This window comes from Kogia breviceps, chromosome 9 (genome assembly GCF_026419965.1).
Source record: "Kogia breviceps isolate mKogBre1 chromosome 9, mKogBre1 haplotype 1, whole genome shotgun sequence".
NCBI classification, from domain to species: domain Eukaryota; kingdom Metazoa; phylum Chordata; class Mammalia; order Artiodactyla; family Physeteridae; genus Kogia; species Kogia breviceps.
In genome coordinates this window covers 74065354-74087169 of record NC_081318.1, presented here as the reverse complement: position 1 = coordinate 74087169, position 21816 = coordinate 74065354, and the positions used below count along the sequence as shown (strand labels likewise).

The window sequence follows — 21816 nt, the reverse complement described above, 5'->3', positions numbered from 1 at the left end:
CCTAGCGGGCCAGACCGGGAGGCACCAGGGTGGATCAGGAGGCAGAGGGCCAGAGAGGAATTGTGGACAGGAGTCTTTATTGTGGTTTCCACAAAAAAGGAAAAGGCACAAGGCAGAAGGAACAGAGGCAGGGGAAACAGGTTTAGGATTGGCCAGTGTGAATAATTTCAAAGGGCTCTGGAACATGAGGGCTGTCCTTTGTTGTCTGGTACCTGGCCCTGTGATTAGAGCAGGTAGGTAGTGGCCTGAAGTATGAGGGCCATAAAGGATGTGGTTGGGGGATGGGCTCTAGAGTGGTTTGTATTTGAAAAGTACACTCAAGGTGGAGTTGTTTACTATCTCTAGGAACTCGTTAACCCTGGAAAGGGCAGTCCCTCCAGGGTCAGTGAGACCCCAGATGTCAAAGCATCAGAAAACAGAAAATAAAACCCATAGTTAACACACCTAATTAAGCTAAGTAACAGAGAAGTCTCACTTCTTTCTACTGGATATTTATTGAATGTTTAATACATTACCAGAATGGCACTGTATGCTGCAACAAAATGAACATGTGATAGAAAATGAGACTGCGAAATACTAAACACATACACATATTAATTTAGAAAAAAAGAGAAAGGGAAAATTTATAATAAAAATAGTTTACATCCATTAGTGCTTTGCTGTTTACAAAACATTTTCACATGCTACTCCATTTAATCCTCAGAAAAACCCAGTTTAGTAGGCATTTTGTTATCTTCATTTTACAGGTGATTACAACTAAGGCTCAAGAACACTAAAGGCCATCCCCACATCACAGACAGTACCTGGCAGACCAGGGGACTGAGGGCAGGTCTTGATTCCTGTCCATCTCTATTTCACCAGCACCACAATGTCTCCTTCATTTTAAGTTAAGCCTACAGTATTATTATGCAGAAACAAATAGCTATTCCTAACCAATAAGAACTGAGTGCTCGATTGCCTTTACTATAACAACTGGGCTGACATAGTGAAAAGCATGTAGGATTCTTAATAACATAAATAAATAAATAAATAAACCCTTTACTAGGGATGCTTTTAAGAGATATTTGAAGGCACAATTTTCTTTATGTTTTTTTTTTAAACTTCTGTATAACAGTTGAGTGCTAGACTTCACATAACCTTTTTAAGACATGATTCCCAAAACAACTTTTTTGTTTCTTAGTAATCATGGGGAATTAAATATATATATATATATATATATATATTTTTTTTTTTTTTTTTTTTTTTTTTTGCGGTATGCTGGCCTCTCACTGCTGTGGCCTCTCGGTTGCGGAGCACACGCTCCGGACGTGCAGGCTCAGCGGACATGGCTCACGGGCCCAGCCGCTCCGCGGCATGTGGGATCTTCCCAGACCGGGGCACGAACCCGTGTCCCCTGCATCAGCAGGCGGATTCTCAACCACTGCGCCACCAGAGAAGCCAAATATATACTTTAAAAAGTGTTTCTATAAATTAAAATTAACTTTACCAAATAAAATCCAAGCAAGTATTATTTTAAAAATTGCTTTTGAAACTCATTTGTTTTAAAAAAAATCCTGTTTTATCATTATTTATTTTTTTTAAATCCCTCATAGAAGTCCCTCTACGAACTCATCTTGACATTAGCACAATCCAGCATTTAAAGAAGTACTTTCTTCCCAAGGTAGCAGCTGGAATCTATATTTAACTCCCCTTTGCCAGTAGTTGTGAGGCTGAAAATGGAGTTCTCCCTGCTTTAATACCCCAGGCAGAAAATTCTAAAGTTTAAACAGATGAAAATACAACTGCTCTTATGAGACCTCTTTGGACTACAAATCAGCTGTCATATTCTTCACCTTCTAGAATAAAAAGTAAGACAGTTTCTCCTTTGAAACTGAGATACAGAGATCCACCTAACTCTTCTACTTCTAAATTTGTAGTTTTTACACTACCATCCATGGGGCAGGCTGACTAGAATCTAAGTCGTAAGATGCTAAGGTAATAGAATGGTTAGGTGGATTGAGATGGTTACTGTAAATTTGGAAAGCAGGAAGGCAGCAAAGACAACAGTAAAATCTCTGATCTGAAGATCAGGAACTAGCTTTTAGAAAGGTCAGAAGGTAATACTGCATAAGAGAGTTCTCTGGCTACTGCGGCAGTATTAATTCTCACAGGGCTATCGATGCTTCTTGTTGGCTAGAGAAGCTCAGGCCTAGGCAAGCATACTCCCTGGCTTAAAGGGCCAGCTGGTCTCTGACCAGGGACCTTCAAGGCCTATATCCACCGGCAAGGGCATTCTGAGTAGTCAGATGAGGTCCCAGATGGCGATCTGAATGCCCAAGTGTTTAGGGCCCTGGTCCTCATCTTTGCTGTTACTGATGGTTGGGCATACATCTAGTTTAAAAGGATGGCGGCAAATCATTTTCTAAAAAAATTCTGCAAATCCTTAGTAATAACTCAAACCTAGATGAATGACCTTCTTTAAAGGGCAACAGCATTAGATTCAATACCAAATTTGGCTTCAAAGATTTGCAAAAACAAAAACAAAACCTGACATTTTTGAAATACTGACATATCTCTTTCACAGTTTTACTCCAAAAAGTAAGTGATTCGATTTAAACACTAGAAATATTGTTAAATGATATTTTTCCTGAGTTTTCCTCTTGGCTCAAATGGGCTTGAAATAAAATGTAAGCGCAATTTGGTTTCTATACATTTGTGCTTAAAATTATAGAATTTTTAACACTAAACAAAATTACCTCAAATATTTCATTTTACAAAATACACACAAATATTTCATTGTAACAAAGGGAAAAAAACCAAGACCTCCATTCCCAAAGGTAACACAATTAATGGAAGAGACAACATGTTACCAGCACAGAGTTCTTTTCTTAAATATGTCACTTACCTCTGCTCATCACAAACTGCTCATGTAATTAAATATGTTTGTCTTCCAGTTTGCAAATTATACAGTTATCATTGCCAGCTCAGATAGCTGTCAAAGAATCCTTTAAAAAGCACTGAGAGCTGTCTGAATACTTTGATTTCAACAATCAAGTTTTCTCTGTGACTTGGCATGTGGGTATAGTGTGAGAAGGTGTGCTAATTTTTTAGGATTACCCCAAAATGGGTTGGTACCCTTAATTATAGGGTAGGGTTAGGAGAACAAGGATGGTGATGAATAGGTCCACAGATGTAGAATATAATCCCTTTAAGTTTTTACTCAATATGTTTATAATGAGTAAATGTATATAAGTAAATGTGTACACACACACAAACTTACAGATAGACAAAATGAACTCAATCACATTTTTTGAAACTACAGATTAAATTTACTCCGTCCTCATATACTTTAAATTTACTCTGGTGTATCAATCTCTTAGAAAATGTAAATTGGTTTTTAACTCTCTCTGGTATTTTGTTACTTTAAAATTGAGAGGAAAAAAAAAAACCTTTAAAAACTTTTCATGGAAGCAACTTCCTTGGCCCCAAGGACTTATGATAAAACAGCAAAAATAATTTTGAGTCTAGGTGGAATCTGGGTTCTTTCCCCAACATTCCCATGTGTTAATTCTGTAACACTGGGCAAATTATTTAGCCTTTCTGGGCCTTGATTTTTCTCATTTATTAAAAATAGCAATAACCTAAGACTGATATAAAACAAAACTCACGTAGAACAAAGTATAGACCCCATGAGTAGAGAAGAAATATCTACTCTACAATGTATAGTATACATTGTATGGTATATAGTGGCAGATACTCAAATATTGATATATCTTGTTTCTTATTTATCCAGTAAACAACAATAATAAAGTTATAGCACCATTCCTGTCAATGAATAAAGTTATAGCACCAGCCCTGTCAAATGAGTTAATGCTACATAAAAATGACATGCAGGATTATCTGAAGAACACAAATTCTATACATATAATTTTTATGATCTTTGGATTTTCTTTAAGTCATTTCGTGGCGATATTTCCTTCAGACAGTAGAAAGTTTATATCTATACTGACATGTCACATCCTGATCAAGAAGCAGGTCATGAAAATACAGGCCTCAGCAAGTATATATTTTTTGGTATACTTGATAATTTTATTCATTTTATATTAATACAGTTAAATATCAGTGTGTATAAATTAATATAACACAGACATTAATTATCAATATATGCTGATTATATTTAATAATATTGCTTAATACAAATTAACATATTAAATACTAATATTAACAGTTTACAAATATTAATGAAAATGAAATATAAGACTCCTCTGTGCCTTACATTCTTAGAATCTGTTTTTCAAAATTCATTCAAAATTGGTTTATGGTACACATATATTTAGTAAAGGAAATATTCTTATTAGCCTCAAATTCCCTATCAACACAGGATACCACAAAGTAATAAAACCTTTTTTATTCTAATTCTCTCTGTGGCACATATGCCCTGTGCCCCAAAGGGCGATAAAGAGTCAGAGTGCTCACCTAAAGAACTTACTGAACATACTACAACAATTACAGTAAGGTAACTTAAAATCATATTGCTTAGCTGCAATGATAGTCCTGTTCACCTAAACCAGACTTATAAAATATTTTCACTTACTAACTGCCTAACATACTGGCTGTATGCCCTTGGCCAAGATACTAACCTCTGACAGCCTTGGTTTCCTGTTCGAAAAACTGAGGTCACCATCACTACCTTCTTCATAGGACTGCCAAAATTAACTGAGTTAACATATATATAATGTTTAAGCACAATGTCTGACACATAAGAGACAATGAATTGTTTCCACAACTGGTCACAGGAAACACACTGCAGTACATAGGGAGTATACGGTGAGAGACCGTAAGTGGTAATGGTGCCAGGGTTCTAGAGATAGAATGTGTTTGGATTAGGTGGCCTTGAGCAAATTATTTACCACTCTAGGCCTGTTTTTGCACCTGACAGTACTTAACTCTATAGGGTGTTCTAAAGAGTAAATGAGTTAATATACCAAGTGCTGCATACAGTATCTGGCATACTATAAACATGCAGTAAATGTGAGCTTAAATATAAAACAAACATTAAGGGTTAAAGCATACTTGCTTCTTGTTTCATTCATGAAAGAAAACAGAACGACTTCTTTCCCTATTATAACATTATGGAAGTAGGAGTTCAGCCCCATGTTATTCAACCTCATAAGGAACATATCAAGCCTCACAATACAGATGCTGGGTACCTATTTGCTGACTGAATTTATGGATGCAGTCTGCTAGTAGGGAGTCCATGAAATGGATGAAAGTCTATCAAGAGGTTACTAAAACTATTACCTGCCCTATCATTAAAATCAATTTAAGGGCTTCCCTGGTGGCACAGTGGTTGAGAGTCTGCCTGCCGATGCAGGGGACACGGGTTAGTGCCCCAGTCCGGGAAGATCCCACATGCCGCAGAGTGGCTGGGCCCGTGAGCCATGGCCGCTGAGCCTGCACGTCCGGAGACTATGCTCCGCAATGGGAGAGGCCACAACAGTGAGAGGCCCGCGTACCGCAAAAAAAAAAAAAAAAAAAAAAAAAAAAATCAATTTAAGTACTGACATCCTACCAATAAGGACAAAAGGTGAGAGAAATTATAGAAATAAAAATACAATGTGCTTTAACCTTATAAAAGTAAAAAACAATTTGATTATTTATGAGACAATCAAATTACTCCTTCAACAAGCATATTATCATAGTCTGTCCTATTTATGACAAATATCTGTCAAATGTCAGTGTCTCAAATTGGTTCGTATGTAGATTTAAATATATGGGAAAATGCGTAGGATTTACAAACCACTTTAAGTGTAATTATTTACCTTACATAAATCCAGTTAGTACTCGTCATCATATGCATCTAGTGTCTTCCTCTTCCCTCTTCTCCCTCAAGTCCCTGGCCTAGACACCCTCAACTACAACAAGGACTTTCCACCCTCTCCCCCAACCCCACACCAGGCACAGTTACCCACTTACCACAGCACAGATCACTATCTGGATCCTATACTTCTGTGCAAAAGCAGCTCCGCTTCTGTGAACAAAAAGCTGTGGTGACTTGACTCATTATTACAGAACTGTACTAAACCCTCTATGACTGGCCACGTTATGAGGCACCTACATGATAACTTCTGAGAGAACAGAAACAACCTGGAGACTTTAAACACCTTTGATTTCTCCTCAAAACTTACCCCACTGCTAAGATTCTCACACCAACTGTCTCTCAAAACGTATGAAGAAATTCGATGTGTAAGTTCCTCTGTTATTTAATTTTACTACTCACTTTTCCTTTTATAATCATGAACTCTCATTCCTTTTCAAGTATTTGTCTTTAATCTCTCCCAAGGATCTACCCATCCCATTCTCCTATGCAATCAACATTCTCCACCTGTGGGCCTTCCCCTCAGGATTATTTATATTGAGCAATGTTCATCGATGTGTGAAACAGAAAAAAAACATACACATAAGACACAGCTCCTGCCTACAGGAGGTTTACAATTCAACTTTAATGTACACTAATATTCCCTGATCTAAGCCTGAATTTTGCATTGTTTATAGAAGACTCCTTAACTGAATTTCTGACATGTAAAATCCAACATAACCTGAAATAGCCCACCTCATCCCAACCTTGCAAACTTTTTAGTCATCCTTTTAAGGCCCAGCTCATTTATCACCCTCTCCATGAAAATATCCCCAGAATTCTACAAGCAGAACGAGTTTTTCCTTCCTCTGGGCTTCTGTAACACCTCATTCACAGCCTTTATAACACCTCATTCACAGCCTTTATAAACCAAATGCCACGTTGTACTTTAATTGATTTTATAGTCATCATATTCCATTAAGTCTAAGATGCAAATGATCATAAGAAAGAAAAAATATTCTGCTAATTAAACTATGACATGCCTTTGCTTATAAGGTGGATTTCAATTTCCAAGATGTTAAAATGTTAAAAAAAAAAAAAAAAAAAGTATGTCTTAGAGGCAAAGAGATATGGTTATGTCTCCACAACAGGTAATATGTTCTGTGAGAATATATTATCTCTCTCTCTGTGAGAGAGGCAAATTTGTCTCACTTCATCTTCAGTTTCTCGATGCCTATTACCATACTTGATACAGAGGAAAGGAACCAGCAAACCTGATGTTTTTACCTAATTCCTTAATACTTACTTCATGTCACCATTCTGTGTACTAAAGAGAGGTTCGACAACCTGTCTTTTGTACTAAGCAACTTCATTGCCATAGCCTTTCTCAAGATCACTGAATTCGTGGCTAAATTATTCCAACAACACCCTTTCCACTGGGCTCCTGATTTCTAACTTCTCCACACTTTTATCTATAAACACTCTAACAATATCATTTGCAAAACTTTCCATTCAATCTCTTCCATCCACTAGATTCATGTTTTTCAAACTTATTATTATTTTGGCAGAATCTCTTCTTCAAACAGAATGTAAGCACACAGTCCAATAAACACACAACTTCTCTGGCTGAAGCAGGGGTGGCAGGCTGTCCACTGGGCATGCCCTGAGCTACTCTGTGAGACCACTATGCCTCTATGGAGCACAAAGATGAGAGAACACAACTCCCTGTGTTAACTATAAGCTTCCACGCGAGGGCTCTACCCTTTTCATTCCAAGTTCAACTGCTTGGCTCAAGACATCCTCTCTCTTCACCTCTCTACCCTCAAAGTTTCAAATACCCACTTCCCAAACCAATCTGCACCTCAGAAAGCCCTCCCTGTTTACTGCAAACCACTGATCTCACTTGTCTTTGAGCTCTCCTAGTCATTTTCCATAGCTCAAAACCCAGCACTTAAGTATAAACTCTCATATGCAATTGCAGCAAGCCATATAATTGATTCATGTATGTAAGTCTTATCTCCCCAAAGTAAGTATCCGTTTTAGACAGGTGAGTACTTTCAGAGCTTACACAGACAGTACGCAGCAGACATTTAGGTCTTACTATACTGAAACACACTGCTTCTTTTCCACCTGTAGATATACCCCTCCCCATATCCCTAGCTGCACTTCACCAAAGCTTTCTGATATTCCTTTTATAGAGATCTCTTTTACTTCTGATATTTAACTCAAGCTAATACCCATATCGAAAACTACTCATTCTCCCACTTTACAACTTCACATTCTTCTAGTGGGCGAGAGTCGCCATGTAGAGATTTTTACCAGGTTACCAACTTCCATATATAGTTCTCTTTACAATATCCAAAGCCTTTTTATACATATCATCTCATCTGATCTTTGCAGCTCTATGAGGTAAAAAGGGAAGGAATTAATAGCACTATTTTACAAATGAAAAAAGGATTGAAGCTCCAATTATAATATATTTGCCCAGAATGGAATAGCTAATGGAGAGCAGTACCCTAACAAAAATATAAGAGTTCTAATTCCTAATCCTGTTGTATTATATACTTTAAAATATTATTTTCCCCTTCTGCCTCAACATCCCCACAAACAGGCTGTTAAGCACCCGGCCCAGGCAACCAGGTGCACCAGTGTGATAAGGGTTGCTCCTGCCACGAGGTTCCCTTCCTACCTTCCCCTGACTGTGACCAAGCAGCATTTAAACACACCAATGAAATCCCCTCACACACTGATCCCTCAATAAAGGCACCTGCCCATGGATTCTTGCTCTCTCTGCTCCCCACCTGCTAGGTTGAGCCAGATCCCTTGGCATCACCTCCCACGTGTGCACCTCCCCTCTCAGTGCACACCGACTGTCTCTCTAGGACCTGTGTGTATAATAAACTTTTTTTCCTGGCCCTGTCCTGTGTCTCCTCTTCTGGTTGCACCTGACTGATGATCACCTAAAAGAACACAAAATACCTGTGATCTAGGAAGCCTCTCAGAGTACATACATCTGCAGTAATAATAAACATACTACTTGAACTACACCACTGATCAAGCCCAGATAGTCCCTACTCCTAACTTTATTACCATACCTAAGGCAAAAAGAACTTCATATATCGGAATTATTACTTTTTCTATTTAAAAGGGTCTCGGGCCTCAAATATTTTTTTAAAGTGCCTATGTGCTAAATATTCTGAGTCAAAAAGAAAGACCCACTTGATTTGTTTACCGCACAGGATAAATTAACAAATTTGAAGCTCTGAGTGCTTCCCAGAGTTTGAACTCCATCAGTATACTGGATTTTCCAACTGCTCTCTAAGTCTACTGAAGAAAAAGTAATCACACTGTTCATACTAAAGTGTCATTATCAGAATTATGACTATGGTTAAAGAGCTACTGAGATAAAATATCCTAACTACAAATTGAATGTTGGGCACTTTACTGTATTTTTAAAATACTAATGTTTTGGTAGTCACCTAATAGAAGTGCAAATGACACAGAAAAAAAGCATCGAAGAGCACAATCAGTAAGTCTAACAAATAATGTAGAACAGAAATCTATTAATTTATGAATTAAAGTACTGCATTTATTTCTTAATAGAATTTATCTCAATTATACTGCCTTTGTAATCAGAAAAATGGTAAATGTGACCCTCAAACCTCTCCCCCACCCCCACCAAATCCCTAATTAGTCAATCATGTAAGTTTAACACGACTTACAAGGAACTCTCACCATATGCTGGATGGAAGTACCCAGAATAGAACTACGTAATCAAATATTCATAGAATCCTAAATTTTAGAATTAGAAGACTCACAGATCATCTAATCAAACCTCCTATAAAACACAGGAAATTCTATATTTCAGTGTCTCTGACAGATGGACACCCAGCATCTAACAACAGGAAGATCACTACTTCATGAAACAAACCATTCCATTACCGCACAGCATTAGCTCATGTGTGTGTACATATACTTATTGTATTGGTTTCCCAGGGCCAAAACATAACAGAACTTTATTTAAAAACAAGAACAACAAAAAATAGCTCTTCACATATCCAAACAAGCTGTCACACTTTCTCTTATTTTCTTTTAATAACAACCCCCCTCTCTCTGATTATTGCTAGTGTGAAATGTTTTCCACACGTTTCATCCTGGGAAGCCTTCTTGATATGCTTGCCAGTTTGTCACTGTCCCATTTAAAATGTGCCACACCCAGTATTGTACACAGTATTGCAGAAATGGTCGGACAAGCATAAAGTACAGGAGCTTTACTCTACTCTTAGTTCATATTAAGCCAATAAATCCCAAATCATCTTCACATGTCCTGCTGCCAAACCATGTTTTCCATCTTGTAGGTGAACAATCCTGCTCCCCACCTCTCAACTTTAAATAGAGGATCTTACCTGTTATATTTATGTTGCTAATTCTGGCCCAGCATTCTGGTCTATTAAGATCACTGGGCATCTCAATTCTATGCCCTACCAAAACTGTTAGCAACATCTCCCGGCTTTGTTTCATCTTTGAATTCATTAAATAGGTCATCCTTCAGTACAAAATTTGAAAAAAATGTTCAACAGGACTGTATCAAGGATAGAACCCTATGCCATAATACCAGAGACCTCTACCTCTATTGAGGTAGACAATCAACATTTTTCATATAATAGAGCAACCAGGTATAAGCCTTTAAAGAAATCGTGGCTATCAAGGCTGAAATCAAGATACATTGTACTGATGTTACTTTATATACTCATCTGGAAACTACAGAAAGAATTTATGAAACTCATTCCTTAGTGAAGCCATACTGGTTCCCAATGATCCCTGAATTCTTTTAAATGCTCATAGGCCAACTACTCCATAATTCATTCAAGGGCTTTGCTAAGGACGGTTATCAAGCTCATTTATCTGTAGTGTGGGATGTTTTCAAAAAGTGAGGTGCTTATTCATACTCAATTCTTCCATGCTGCATAATTTTTAAGTTACTGATATGGCCTGAAATGAAACCTGAAAGTTCCCTCTGACTTTAGGATAGCATCCGTCTAGATCATCCTGACTTCCAAAGAGCAACTAAACGTCCCCTACCTCCTCACTTACCTTGAATAAATATCTCAGAGTGAGTTACAGCTCTAGTCATTTCAGCCGGAACTTCATTTTCCTCACTGGTTAACAGAAGCAGAGTGAAGGAGTTCTGCGTTTTCTTGATATTACACCATTTTGCTCAAACGATGAGCATCTCTTTCTTTGATTTAAAGCCTTATAAGTTGTTTGAAAGAATTTTAAAAGCCTGACTTTATTACGAGCTTCTGTTTAACTGACATTACTCTTAAAACATCATGTTGCTTTTTGTTTTCATCCTTAATCCTATGCCCCTCCTCCTATCTTCCACATACACTATTTTGAAATCTGAGTTTAACATGGAGGTCTCCATGCAGCCACACTAGTTTCTTTCACTACTTTCTGTCATAATTGTCTGTCAATGCCACACTGTCAGGGCTAGTAGAAACCTTAACTGCATAGTCAGCACTTCAATTTTCAAAACTGCTTAACCTTTAAGGTATACATCAGATACAAGTATACATCAGATACAAAAGGGTGAAAAATAGCCTGTATCTGTAGACTTATCTTTTTACCTTATGTTTTGTGAACACCTTGGAATCAGAGATGACTTTAAACCATGGCTCTACCACTTACTGGAGGGCAAATTTTCTTTTCTTTTTTATAAAAAAAAATTTTATTAGAGTATAGTTCATTTACAATGTTGTGTTAATTTCAGGTGTACAACAAGGTGAATCAGTTATACATATACATATATCCACTCTTTTTTAATTCTTTTCCCATATAGGCCATTACAGAATATTGAGTAGAGTTCCCTGTGCTATAGAGTAGGTCCTTATTAGTTATCTATTTTATACATAGTAGTGTGTATATGTCAATCCTAATCTCCCAATTTATTCTGCCCCGCTTCCCTTTACCCCCTGGTAACCATAAGTTTGTTTTCTACATCTGCAACTCTATTTCTGTTTTGTAGGTAAGTTTGTTTGTACCCTTTTTTTAGATTCCACATATAGGCAAAGCTCAGTGAGGCTATCTGTAAAACAGGAACAGTAATCCCAAAGATACTGTAGGATATACTGAGATAGTATAAATACCTGGCCCAGCACATAACACACTCTAGAAAAACAATAAATGTTTGTTTTCTTCCTTGAATCTCATTTTTAAAAATCCATTTCTAACTACTGTTTGGGAAAAGATGCAATATCTCAACAGCCCTACAACTTGCTTACCTACATACAGAATTTACTAATCTCTTCAAGTTCTGAATTTGCTCTTTCAAAAAGGACAACATTATACCACTGAGATTTCACCATTAAATTCAATAACAAGGAGGAAGACAGAATTGTTTTTTCCACCAATATTATATTCAATATATTAATGCTGAATACCCTGGAATAACAGACACAGTCTATCTGGGAGAAGACAACTCAAGCTGGATACTCTCCCTCTCTGGCCCCTAAACCTCAGCTACATTTACTCATTACCTAGCAAAAGATTTGGATAACAAAGGCAGAAATACACGAGAAAGACAACTGGAGCAGAAGCCAAGATTCTAGTCCTCACTTTGCCACAAAATACAAGTTGTTCAACCTTTCTGGCTTCAGTTTCTTTAGTTCTAAACTACCACTAAGGGATGAGGAAGGGGGAAGGATGCTCAATTATCTTTAAGTTACCTTAGTTAACTACAATTTCAGTAAGTCTTTATCTCACCACACACACTATATAAGTAATAAGTTTCCTTTGCCACAGTTTGCTCATTCACTAGGTAATAAAATGACAAGCATTAGGAACATACAATCTTATCTCATACCTAGATCAGAAGGGTACAAGACAGCCCACATATACATAGGCATATGGTCTGGTATCAGGCCAGGTTCCCCCTTTTACTGTCAATCGGTCCTATGTCATCCCCAAGTACCTAATGTAGCACTGCAGAACCTCTGACCCATATTTCTCCTTTCACTTATAACAGTAAAAACACAAAATTCCTTTACAGACTTTAGCAGCAATAACAAAAGGCTACAACTGGTGAGTAATAATCTCAACGATCCTTTCAAACTAAAATTCTCTCATTTTGTAAATCTGTGTTATTTGTGCAAGATCTATGTAGAGCAAATTTTCCCTATCTTCTTTCTTGATCAAGCTTCCTTTCTTCCTCTTCAACTTGCTTTTGTGCCTGCTCCAATATTTCTTAAGTATTACTTGTTATATATTCCTTGATATAGATTTGAAAAGCAGATGATTAACACTGTTTTCCTTCACTCTCTTACCCTGAAATCCCTCCCAAAGATGCCCTTTTAAAAAATTAATGTGGCTCTACAATGAGTACTTTATCTTCCAAGAAAAACTTAAAACTATGCAACGATATTGTTATGTCATCATCAACAAATCTTAAAGGTCATGCTATACATTTTCTAATGGGTAAAACCAACTTGGTAGTTCAGAACCCAAATCTCATACAGGGCACAAGATATAAGTTCCCTATGATGAATTCCAATCTATAACAAAGAGTAGTAGAAGATTTTACAGGAAGAAAATTACAGGAGTAAATGTGACTTCTCTGAAAAAAGAAATTACCAAACACAAGAGACATATGCATATGTATACACAAAACCAGACGTGTGTATGTTTACATATGTACATATACATATGTGTATAACATATATGTATATATATTTTAAGGTGCCTACTAGAGAAATCCAAATTAACACAGCATATGGCAAAGGAAAACCATATTTGTATTAAACTTCTAGTCAATTTTCTACTTTTGGTAGCTCTGGAAAAAAGTTTGGTGCAAGAGGTTGATTCTATCAGATTAAGTTAGGTTTTTAAATTAAATATAAATGTCACCTATTTCCTTTGGTCTCCATTTTCACCAATAATGAAGAACTGGCTCTCCAATTCCTGGTTCTGTTAATCCCCAAAGAAGTAAAGGAAGGTAAGAGAGAAAGTCCTTGAAGAACCAGAAACATCTTCTCAAGTCTGAACTACCTTTATGTAAGAATTTGCACAGAAATGTTAATTTCCATTAAAACTGACAAAGAAATATGCATCCATCAAGCAAAAACATGATCTATTACCATATGTGATGAGGGCCAAAAATAAATCAAACTGCTGGCCAATGCAAGTTAAAATTTAGAAACGAATGGTCCCTACATATTCTCTTTAACTAAAGAGAAATAACTTCTAAAGTTCATTTTAACTATGGCACTTTGGCTACCAGAATACATCGTGAAAACAGGAAGTTCTTTTTGAGGAAAACATCATCCCCTCTCCTCACTTAGTTAAAACAAAGGATGTTCTTAAGCCAGCAGCATGATTAGTTATTACCTTCGCTCTTAACTTGAAACAGGATTTCTGCTTTTTCTTCAAACTCTGAATCCCAAAAAGGAAACAAACAATATGTAGCAGGAGTACATGTATTCAGTTCCTACTACAATTCTAACTAACTAAATGCTAGATGCTCAGCCTGGAACACAGGATTTCGAGCTGAGACCAAACCACAGAAACACGTTATGCTGAATACATTCTCAAGGAAAGAGGTTCCCCGTAGGATGTCATTAACATTCTTATTTCATAAAATCAAGTATGAAGCATACCAGCTTCAAAAACTGGTTTCATTTGATTTATCTTGTATAATTTTTTTTTTCCTTTTTCTGTCCATATCATCCAGAACCTTTCCTATACTTCCTGAAGTAATATGAGGATGGATGGTGGAGAACTCTTAGCCCCTTGTCCTTGAGCTAGCCATTACATTCTGTCAAAGCTGATAATTTTTTCAAGCCCTGGTAATAGTTGTTATGAATATTTAGAGCAAAAATTTTCCCATAACTCAAACAACACCATTCTCCTGGGGGGGAACCAGGAAATAATTTAAAAGTACTAAAAAATGAATGGGGACAAAAAGTAAAAAATCTCAACTTCCAGGGCTCATTTATAAAAGGGATATAGGCACTTGTTGCTCGCTCTCTCTCTTTCAGAGATGGTAAAGTACCTGGTGTACCACTCTCAATGTCTTAAAAGCTCAAAACCGAAAGAAATTAATGAAAACAGAGTTAATTCCTTAGCTTCATTAAAGCCACTCCAGGGTGCTGCTCCCAATTCCAAATTGCTATCTTCTCCATCACCATTTATACCTTAATCCAGCAAACATTTGTGAAACACCTATTATGCCAGGAAGTAAAGTAAAATCTGCAAACAACCAGACCCAGATTAACTACACAGAGTTGTTGAAATCGGGGTACATTTCTGGTCTTTGTAACATGGCTTTCTTCTTAAACGATAGAGCATATATATTAGAACATCAACAAAATTTAAAATCTTTGGTTTCAGGAGGAAAAAACCAACTACATAAAGTTCAAATTTCCTCAAACACGTAAGTGCCCCCCAAACCATATAAACTCTTTAAATAAAAATATTATCCCTGAAAATGCAGGACTAAACACACCTATTGGGAGTTCTCAACACATAGCTAGTCAATATATATTTGTGGAATAAAAACTATAAATGGTACTAGTCAGAGAAATCCACCCTCTGAGGTACTTTCTAACTAGGCTCGAAAACCATCACTTCCGAATTTTGCCTTATAGTTCATTGCGGACGACTTGATCCTTGGTTCTCAAACTTAAATGAGATTTACAATCACCTAGACAGTTTGTTTGAAAGTCAGATTCCTTGACCACACCCCCCAAAAACTATAGTTCCAGAAAATGGATCCTGCATTTACCATAATGTATCAGTCAAGTGAATCTGAGGCGGTCAGAAGATCATACTCTCAGTTACACTGGCTTACCCTCACAACAGGCAAAGGAAAAACTCTGGGTCGTAATTGATGTCAATTAAAGAACAGAAAAACTGACTATTTCTAACCTAAATTATAAATTATTCAATTCTCTTCATCATAATTCACTAACTAATGCTTAAAAGGCAAGATAAAATACAAATGAAATAAATTTTGCTTTGACAATACAAATTGTCATTCAACCCACCCAAAACAGACATTTTTCTGAAATACTTAATTTATTGTCAATGTTTAGAAAAAGAGTAGAAACAAAGCAAGGTAAGGACTACAATCCACAGAAACACACATATAATTGTGCTGTAATACTCTTAGGGGAAAACGTACCACACTCAAAACGCTCTTTGACTATGTTACTGTACTGTCAATACAAGAGCCACTAGCCACGTGTGGCTATTTAAATTAAAATTAAAGAAAATGAAGTAAAATTAAAAATTCAGTTCCTCTGTTGCATTAGTCGCTATTTAAGTGCTCAATAACCACACGTGGCTAGTGGCTAACATACGGGATAGAACAAATATACACCATTTCCGTCATCACAGAAAATTCTGTCGGATACCTCTGGTTTAGAATCAACGGGTATCTAAGTAAAACATGTTATCTCTGTTCTTCTTAATCAGAGAGCTCTATCTGACAACTTCCAAATTTTAAATATATACATCTACTTTAAGTAGTAACTGTAATACAAGAACCCTAGCATAACTTATCTGAAACTTGTTTCAAGAAAGGTCATTCAAAAGTGATATGCTTATTCATTTCAGACTATCAAAACAGAAATAATTTAAGTAAAGAGGTCTTAAAGTATCAAAGACACCAAAACCACAACTAGGTTTTCATAATCTAATGAAAAGTATTTAATTAGTAGAAAACAAAAGGCATGAGATGAAAAAAGACTGGTCCAAAATGATTAAAATACTTAATAAAACTGGCTCCCCAAATACTTCAGAAGTATCTATTTACATTCATTAACAAATAAGTGCTTTGTAACTGATTTTAAAACGACCTTACTACAACAAATTCAAACTACTGACAGTTTACTGTCTATATTTTTAATTGCCTTCCACCAACTTCACGCTAAAAACACCTATAAATAACACAACCATCACAGATTTTACTTAAATATAATTTTATAAGTGAAGGACTATTCACTCAAATCCTGGTTTTAGCAGAAAAGTAGACATAAAAGTTAATGAAACAATTTGCAACTCAAAATTATCTCTCTCAACTGCATCAATATCTAGTTTAAAACAACACCGTGTAATAAAACGCAAAAGCACGGGCAACAAGATGCGGAAGCATGAGGAGTAACATACAGTAGCCTTAAAACTGTAACAGACTCATAACTGTATTATTTCAGCTTTAAACCTACTTTTCCTTAAAGAAGATATAAACATCATTTTGACTAAGGTTCCTTCAGAAAAGTTCAAGTGTACACAAATTTGGTCTCTGAATTACAAAAAATTATGATTCTAATCAGGACGTTTTGCTCCGCAGAAGAATAATTTTATAAAACTCTCCAACGAATTTAACACATAAAACCTAATGCTGAATAGTATGAATGTGAATGGGTCACACTGATGATTACAGTCACGGTATTCAGTGTAATACTCCCGGGTATTTTAGTTTCCTTATGATTATCTGTTTACCTCAGAGGTTTACATCAAATCTGAGCAAAGAAAAACAATAACCAACCGTTATTAACAACCAGAGAGAAAAGATTGCAGTTGACTTACCTGCAACACTGGTGATTGTAACTGGAACTCCTTGCACTTGAACGCCCGCAGCACCCAGGTTGGCAACACTCACTGTCTGAAGATTAGGCACTGATGCAAGCTGGGCAGTATTCAAAGTTATTGGGGCGCCAGCAACAGCTACGGGAGCAATCTGAGCAAGAGTTGTGCCACCGCTTGAAGACACTGGGGTGATGGTTAACTGTTGGGATAACCCAGCATTCTGAACTTGCAAATTTGAAAGACTCTGAATATTCTGAACCTGTACAGTTTGCCAGCTGATTTGCCCTGAAGGTGTTAAAGTTGGAGCCCTGATAAGCACCTGAGTCGGATTTACTGCTTGAAGTTGAACATTCTGCAAAGGCTGCTGCTGGATGGTCTGAATCGTCTGCCCGGACTGGAGTTGAAATGACTGTGGTGGAATAGCCTGAATTATCTGTTGCTGAGGCTGTTGGATCTGGATCTGTTGCAAGATAGGCTGGCCTACAATTTGCACCTGCTGAAGAGAATTTGATTGATCCTGTGCATTCTGTATTCCATTAGACTGAAGCTGACTGGAGCTTTGGGCTTCAGACTCAGTAGCAGCAGGTGTTTGAGAATCTTCGATGGTGCGTTCAGAACTACTGGCTGATGTGCTTGCATACTGGCCCGTATCTGCTGAGCTCACTAACGTGTCACTGCTGCTCAAAGATGTTGATGCAGTGGTTGTGCAGGCAGTGGAGGAGGAGGGCGATTCTGGCATAGTACTGGCAGAAGCAGTGGTGGTGGGTGTGGGAACTAACTGACTCCCATTGGAAGTCCCGCCATCAGTAGTAGGAGCAGACTGGCCGACTTGTCCAGTCCCTCCTCCAGCGGCCACACTGTTTATCACTGGCAAAGCTAAAGTCACTCCTCCAATGTTAATTGGTAGGGTTGTTACAACTTGAGCCTGAGTACCAGGAAGGGTCTGTAATTGCAGTGGTATTGAGACACCAGGTCTAATTTGGACTGGAACTGTCTGATTTGCCAGGTTTTGAGTAAGAATATTCCCAGAAGCTGTCCTGTTAGCAGCTGTGAGTATAGCTTGATTATTACCTGCAGAAATGAGCTGAATTTGACCCTGCAAATCCTGTAGAGATGAACTACTAGTTGGATTGATTTGAATTTGCTGGCCTTCCACTGTTTGAAGTTGTGGAATCACTTGGTACTGTACACTACCACTTGGATTTTGTACTTGTATGACTTGAAACTGACCAGGGGAGGAAGAATTACCTGATTTAGTTTTTGTGGGAGATGCACTCCCATTATTACTGCTGGAAGAACTAGATGAACTAGAAGCTGGTTGAGAAACGTTATTTTCTTTTGAAGCGGGAGGAGTGGAGGCAACAAGTTGCCAAGCGTTTCCAGCAAGTTGTGTTGTTACCAGTTCTAGCTGTTGTGGTTGATTTTGAAGTTGCACCAATCCTTGGCTTGGGTCTATAATGATTTGTTGTTGTCCAGTTGCTTGATTTTCACCAGGAGTCCCTATTTTGCTGCAAGTAGCTGCCAGTAAAGCCAGAGGAGAGGGCTGAGAGTCCTACCCAAAATGGGATGGTAAAGGAGAGGGGAAAAAAAAGTGGGCGGATTTAGTGAAGGCCAGTAGGTGGGAGAGGTTTATTTATTTATTTATTTATTTTGACAGCTCTACATTTCAGAACTTACTCAGGAAGTGGCAAAAATCAAAATAAATATTAACAAAAACAGTAAGATATAGGAATAAGGAAACAGATCCCACACTATAAAGTTTAAATAAAAGGACATTTCTAACAAACTTTCTTGAAGTGTTATTTTCCTAAACTCAAAATGCCCTTGGGAGAATACACACCTCTTTCTTATAGTCTGAGTTCGTTCCTGGTGGAATTTTAAACAGCGATATCCCAAACATGTGAAATCTTTATGAATTTACAATTTAACTTCCTCACTCTCAGAAAGATGCTTTGAGTGGATAAAACATTTTTATTCTGTTCTTCACTTCTGGGCATTTAAAGGGCATAATTCCCCTTTCCCCTTATGTTTCGTGATGAATTTTTTTTTTTTCTATGTTTGCTTTTACCTGGGAGCCTGAGGTTTTGGGTTTTTTATTGTTATTCTCTGGCTCAGAGGTTTTCCCTCCTTCTGTAGCCATCGCCGCTGCCGCCGCCGCCGCCGCCGCCTCCTCCTCCTCCTCCTTCTTCTGATCTGCAACAAACACCCCCATACACGACAACAGGTTATTAGGATTATTATTATTCGCCTTCCCCCTCTCCTCTCCTCCCCCTCCCCCCGAACATTAATCTCCATAAACCCGCGATCCACGCACACCGGCAAGGGGTGGGGGAGAAGGAGGGAAGGGAGGAGGGGGATATCACAAAACGTGGTTTGAAACCCGACCCATCGGCTCCAGAGCAACACCCAGAAGGTTGTTCTCTCTCAGACATTAAGACAAAACACAACCCTCCTTCCCTCCCCCTAATTCCCTCCCTCCCTCTCTCTCCTCCTCCCCTTAAAGCATCTCAGCGGCCCCGGGGGAGGGGGGAGAACCGAGCAGGGTCTGGGGAGGGAGGGAGGGAGGGAGGGAGGCGGTGAAGGAGACCGAGGGGGGTGGAGAATACGTACCGCTCATCCCGCATTAACAGGACAAACCCTCAGACGGAGACACAGGGATAGAGGTGGGTGGGGGTGGGGGCGAGGCGGGAGGAGAGGCCGGTCCCGCCCGCCCGCGGTGGCTCGGAGGAGGCTGTAGCTGGCACAGGCTCTGCCTCTTTTTCCGCGAATGGCCGCCGCTGGGCTGTGGCGTAGCAGCTCCTCTCTCCGCCCGAGCCCTGCTGACTCGCCCTTGATTGACAGCGGCGGCGCGCCGCGCGGGCGGCGGCGCGGGCCGGGGGCGGGGCCAGGGCGGCGCGAGCCCGGCCGACTCCCCACCCCCCTCGGCCTCTCTCTGCCGGAGCCGCCGACTCTCCACCCCTTCCCCCAGCGGATTGGCCGCCGACCTGCCGGGGGCCGGGGCGCTGGGGCCGCCTCCTCTCCACCCCCTTTCTCGGGGTTATTCTTTCAGCGGCTTTTCTTTTCCTCCCGTGGCTACTCCGGCACTCGTTCTCTCGGCGTTCTAGCTCAGGCGCGCTGCCGGTAGGCCTTCCATACAGCCAAACTTGTTGTCTCAGGATATCCCGCCCCCTACTCATTTCCCAGCGCCCTCCCCTCAAAAGCCGGCTCCAGCATCCCTTGGAATTGCCACGGAAAAAAAAAGCAGGGCTGTCGTTCAAGGGAAGCGAGAGGAGCGGACGAGGCAGTGCGCGAGTCACCGACGACTCGGCGAACCCGGTGAACTGCCCGCTGCCCCCGCGCAGGGAGCATGGCTTTCCTGAGGCGCATCCGGACCCGGGCGCCCTTTTTCCCTGGTTCGGTCCCCATTGGTTGAGCGCCTAGGTGACGCGCGCTGAGTGGTGGGAGAAAGAGGGCGGGGCGCTGCCGCAAAGGCTGTCGGCCCTTGTAGTTTGCTCTGGCCGCAGCGGCCCCTCCAAGGCACCGCCTTCCCTCCCGCCCCCGACCGAGGCCTGGCAGCCGAACGGAAAGCTGCCCGAGGGGGCGGTGGCGGCAGGGCGTGGCCGGGGCCGAGTGGGAGTTGAACTGAGCGAGGGGGAGGGGGAATGGGTGTCGTTTGCCTGGGCCTATCCGCCGCGCAGAGCTGCCCAAACCACCTCTACCACCGCCTCCTCTGCTCCAAGCCGCTCCCCGCAGGGCGAGCTCATACCCGGAGCGCTCGGCGATTGAGCGGGTGGCGGCGTGGGGAGGCGGGGTTTGCTGTCCTCCGGGTTTGAATGAACCCGGCTTCTTGGAGCGGCGCCTTCACCTATCCTTTCTTTGCTCACCTCCCTCCCTCAGGCCCCGTGTTTCAGATCCGAGGCCTGCTTTCCCTCAGAGAAAGATCTTCCATTTTATTTTTTGTCTCTGGCTGGCTGCTGGAGCAGAGCAATGACCCGCCCTCTACGGTTGCGTTGGGTTTTGCTGAATAGCCCGCGTGCTTGTCGGACTTCTCACTCTGTGGGTCTCATAAGATTCTCGAGTGGAAGAAAAGCGCAGCTCTATTTGGGCCAGCCCTGATCACGGTTCCGCATAAGCTTCTGGGCAGGTGGAATTCACATCTGGCTGCACAAAGCACTTGAACAATCTCCTGACCCAGCTTTCCTCCGAAGTCCTGAAGTCAGGATGATGCCATGCAATGTAATAATCGCCTGATTAAACGTTCCAAAGGTGGAAGTGAATTGCTAATGTAAACACTGGCCTTGGGGACTAGGCGCCCTTACACACCGCGGCTCACAGCCATCCGCTCTCTTTTTACATGGGCTCAACACACAGCCTTGAGCGTTTCTCAAGCCGGAGGCCTCACATGTTGCAAGGGT

The 21816-nt window shown here is 39.9% G+C and overlaps 1 protein-coding gene across 2 annotated transcripts in view; it reads right to left on the bottom strand.

The window, feature by feature from the left end:
• Positions 1-20258, bottom strand: part of SP4 (Sp4 transcription factor) — a 74651-nt gene extending 54393 nt beyond the window's left edge. For both annotated transcript variants that reach the window (XM_059073944.2, XM_067042642.1), the window contains exons 1-3: positions 20033-20258; positions 19491-19615; positions 17423-18974 (exon numbers count right to left, since the gene is read on the bottom strand). In XM_059073944.2, the coding sequence (XP_058929927.1) occupies positions 17423-18974; positions 19491-19615; positions 20033-20039 (1684 nt within the window). In that variant the 5' untranslated portion in view covers positions 20040-20258. The remainder of the gene's footprint in view (positions 1-17422; positions 18975-19490; positions 19616-20032) is intronic.
• Positions 20259-21816: the final 1558 nt, after the last annotated feature.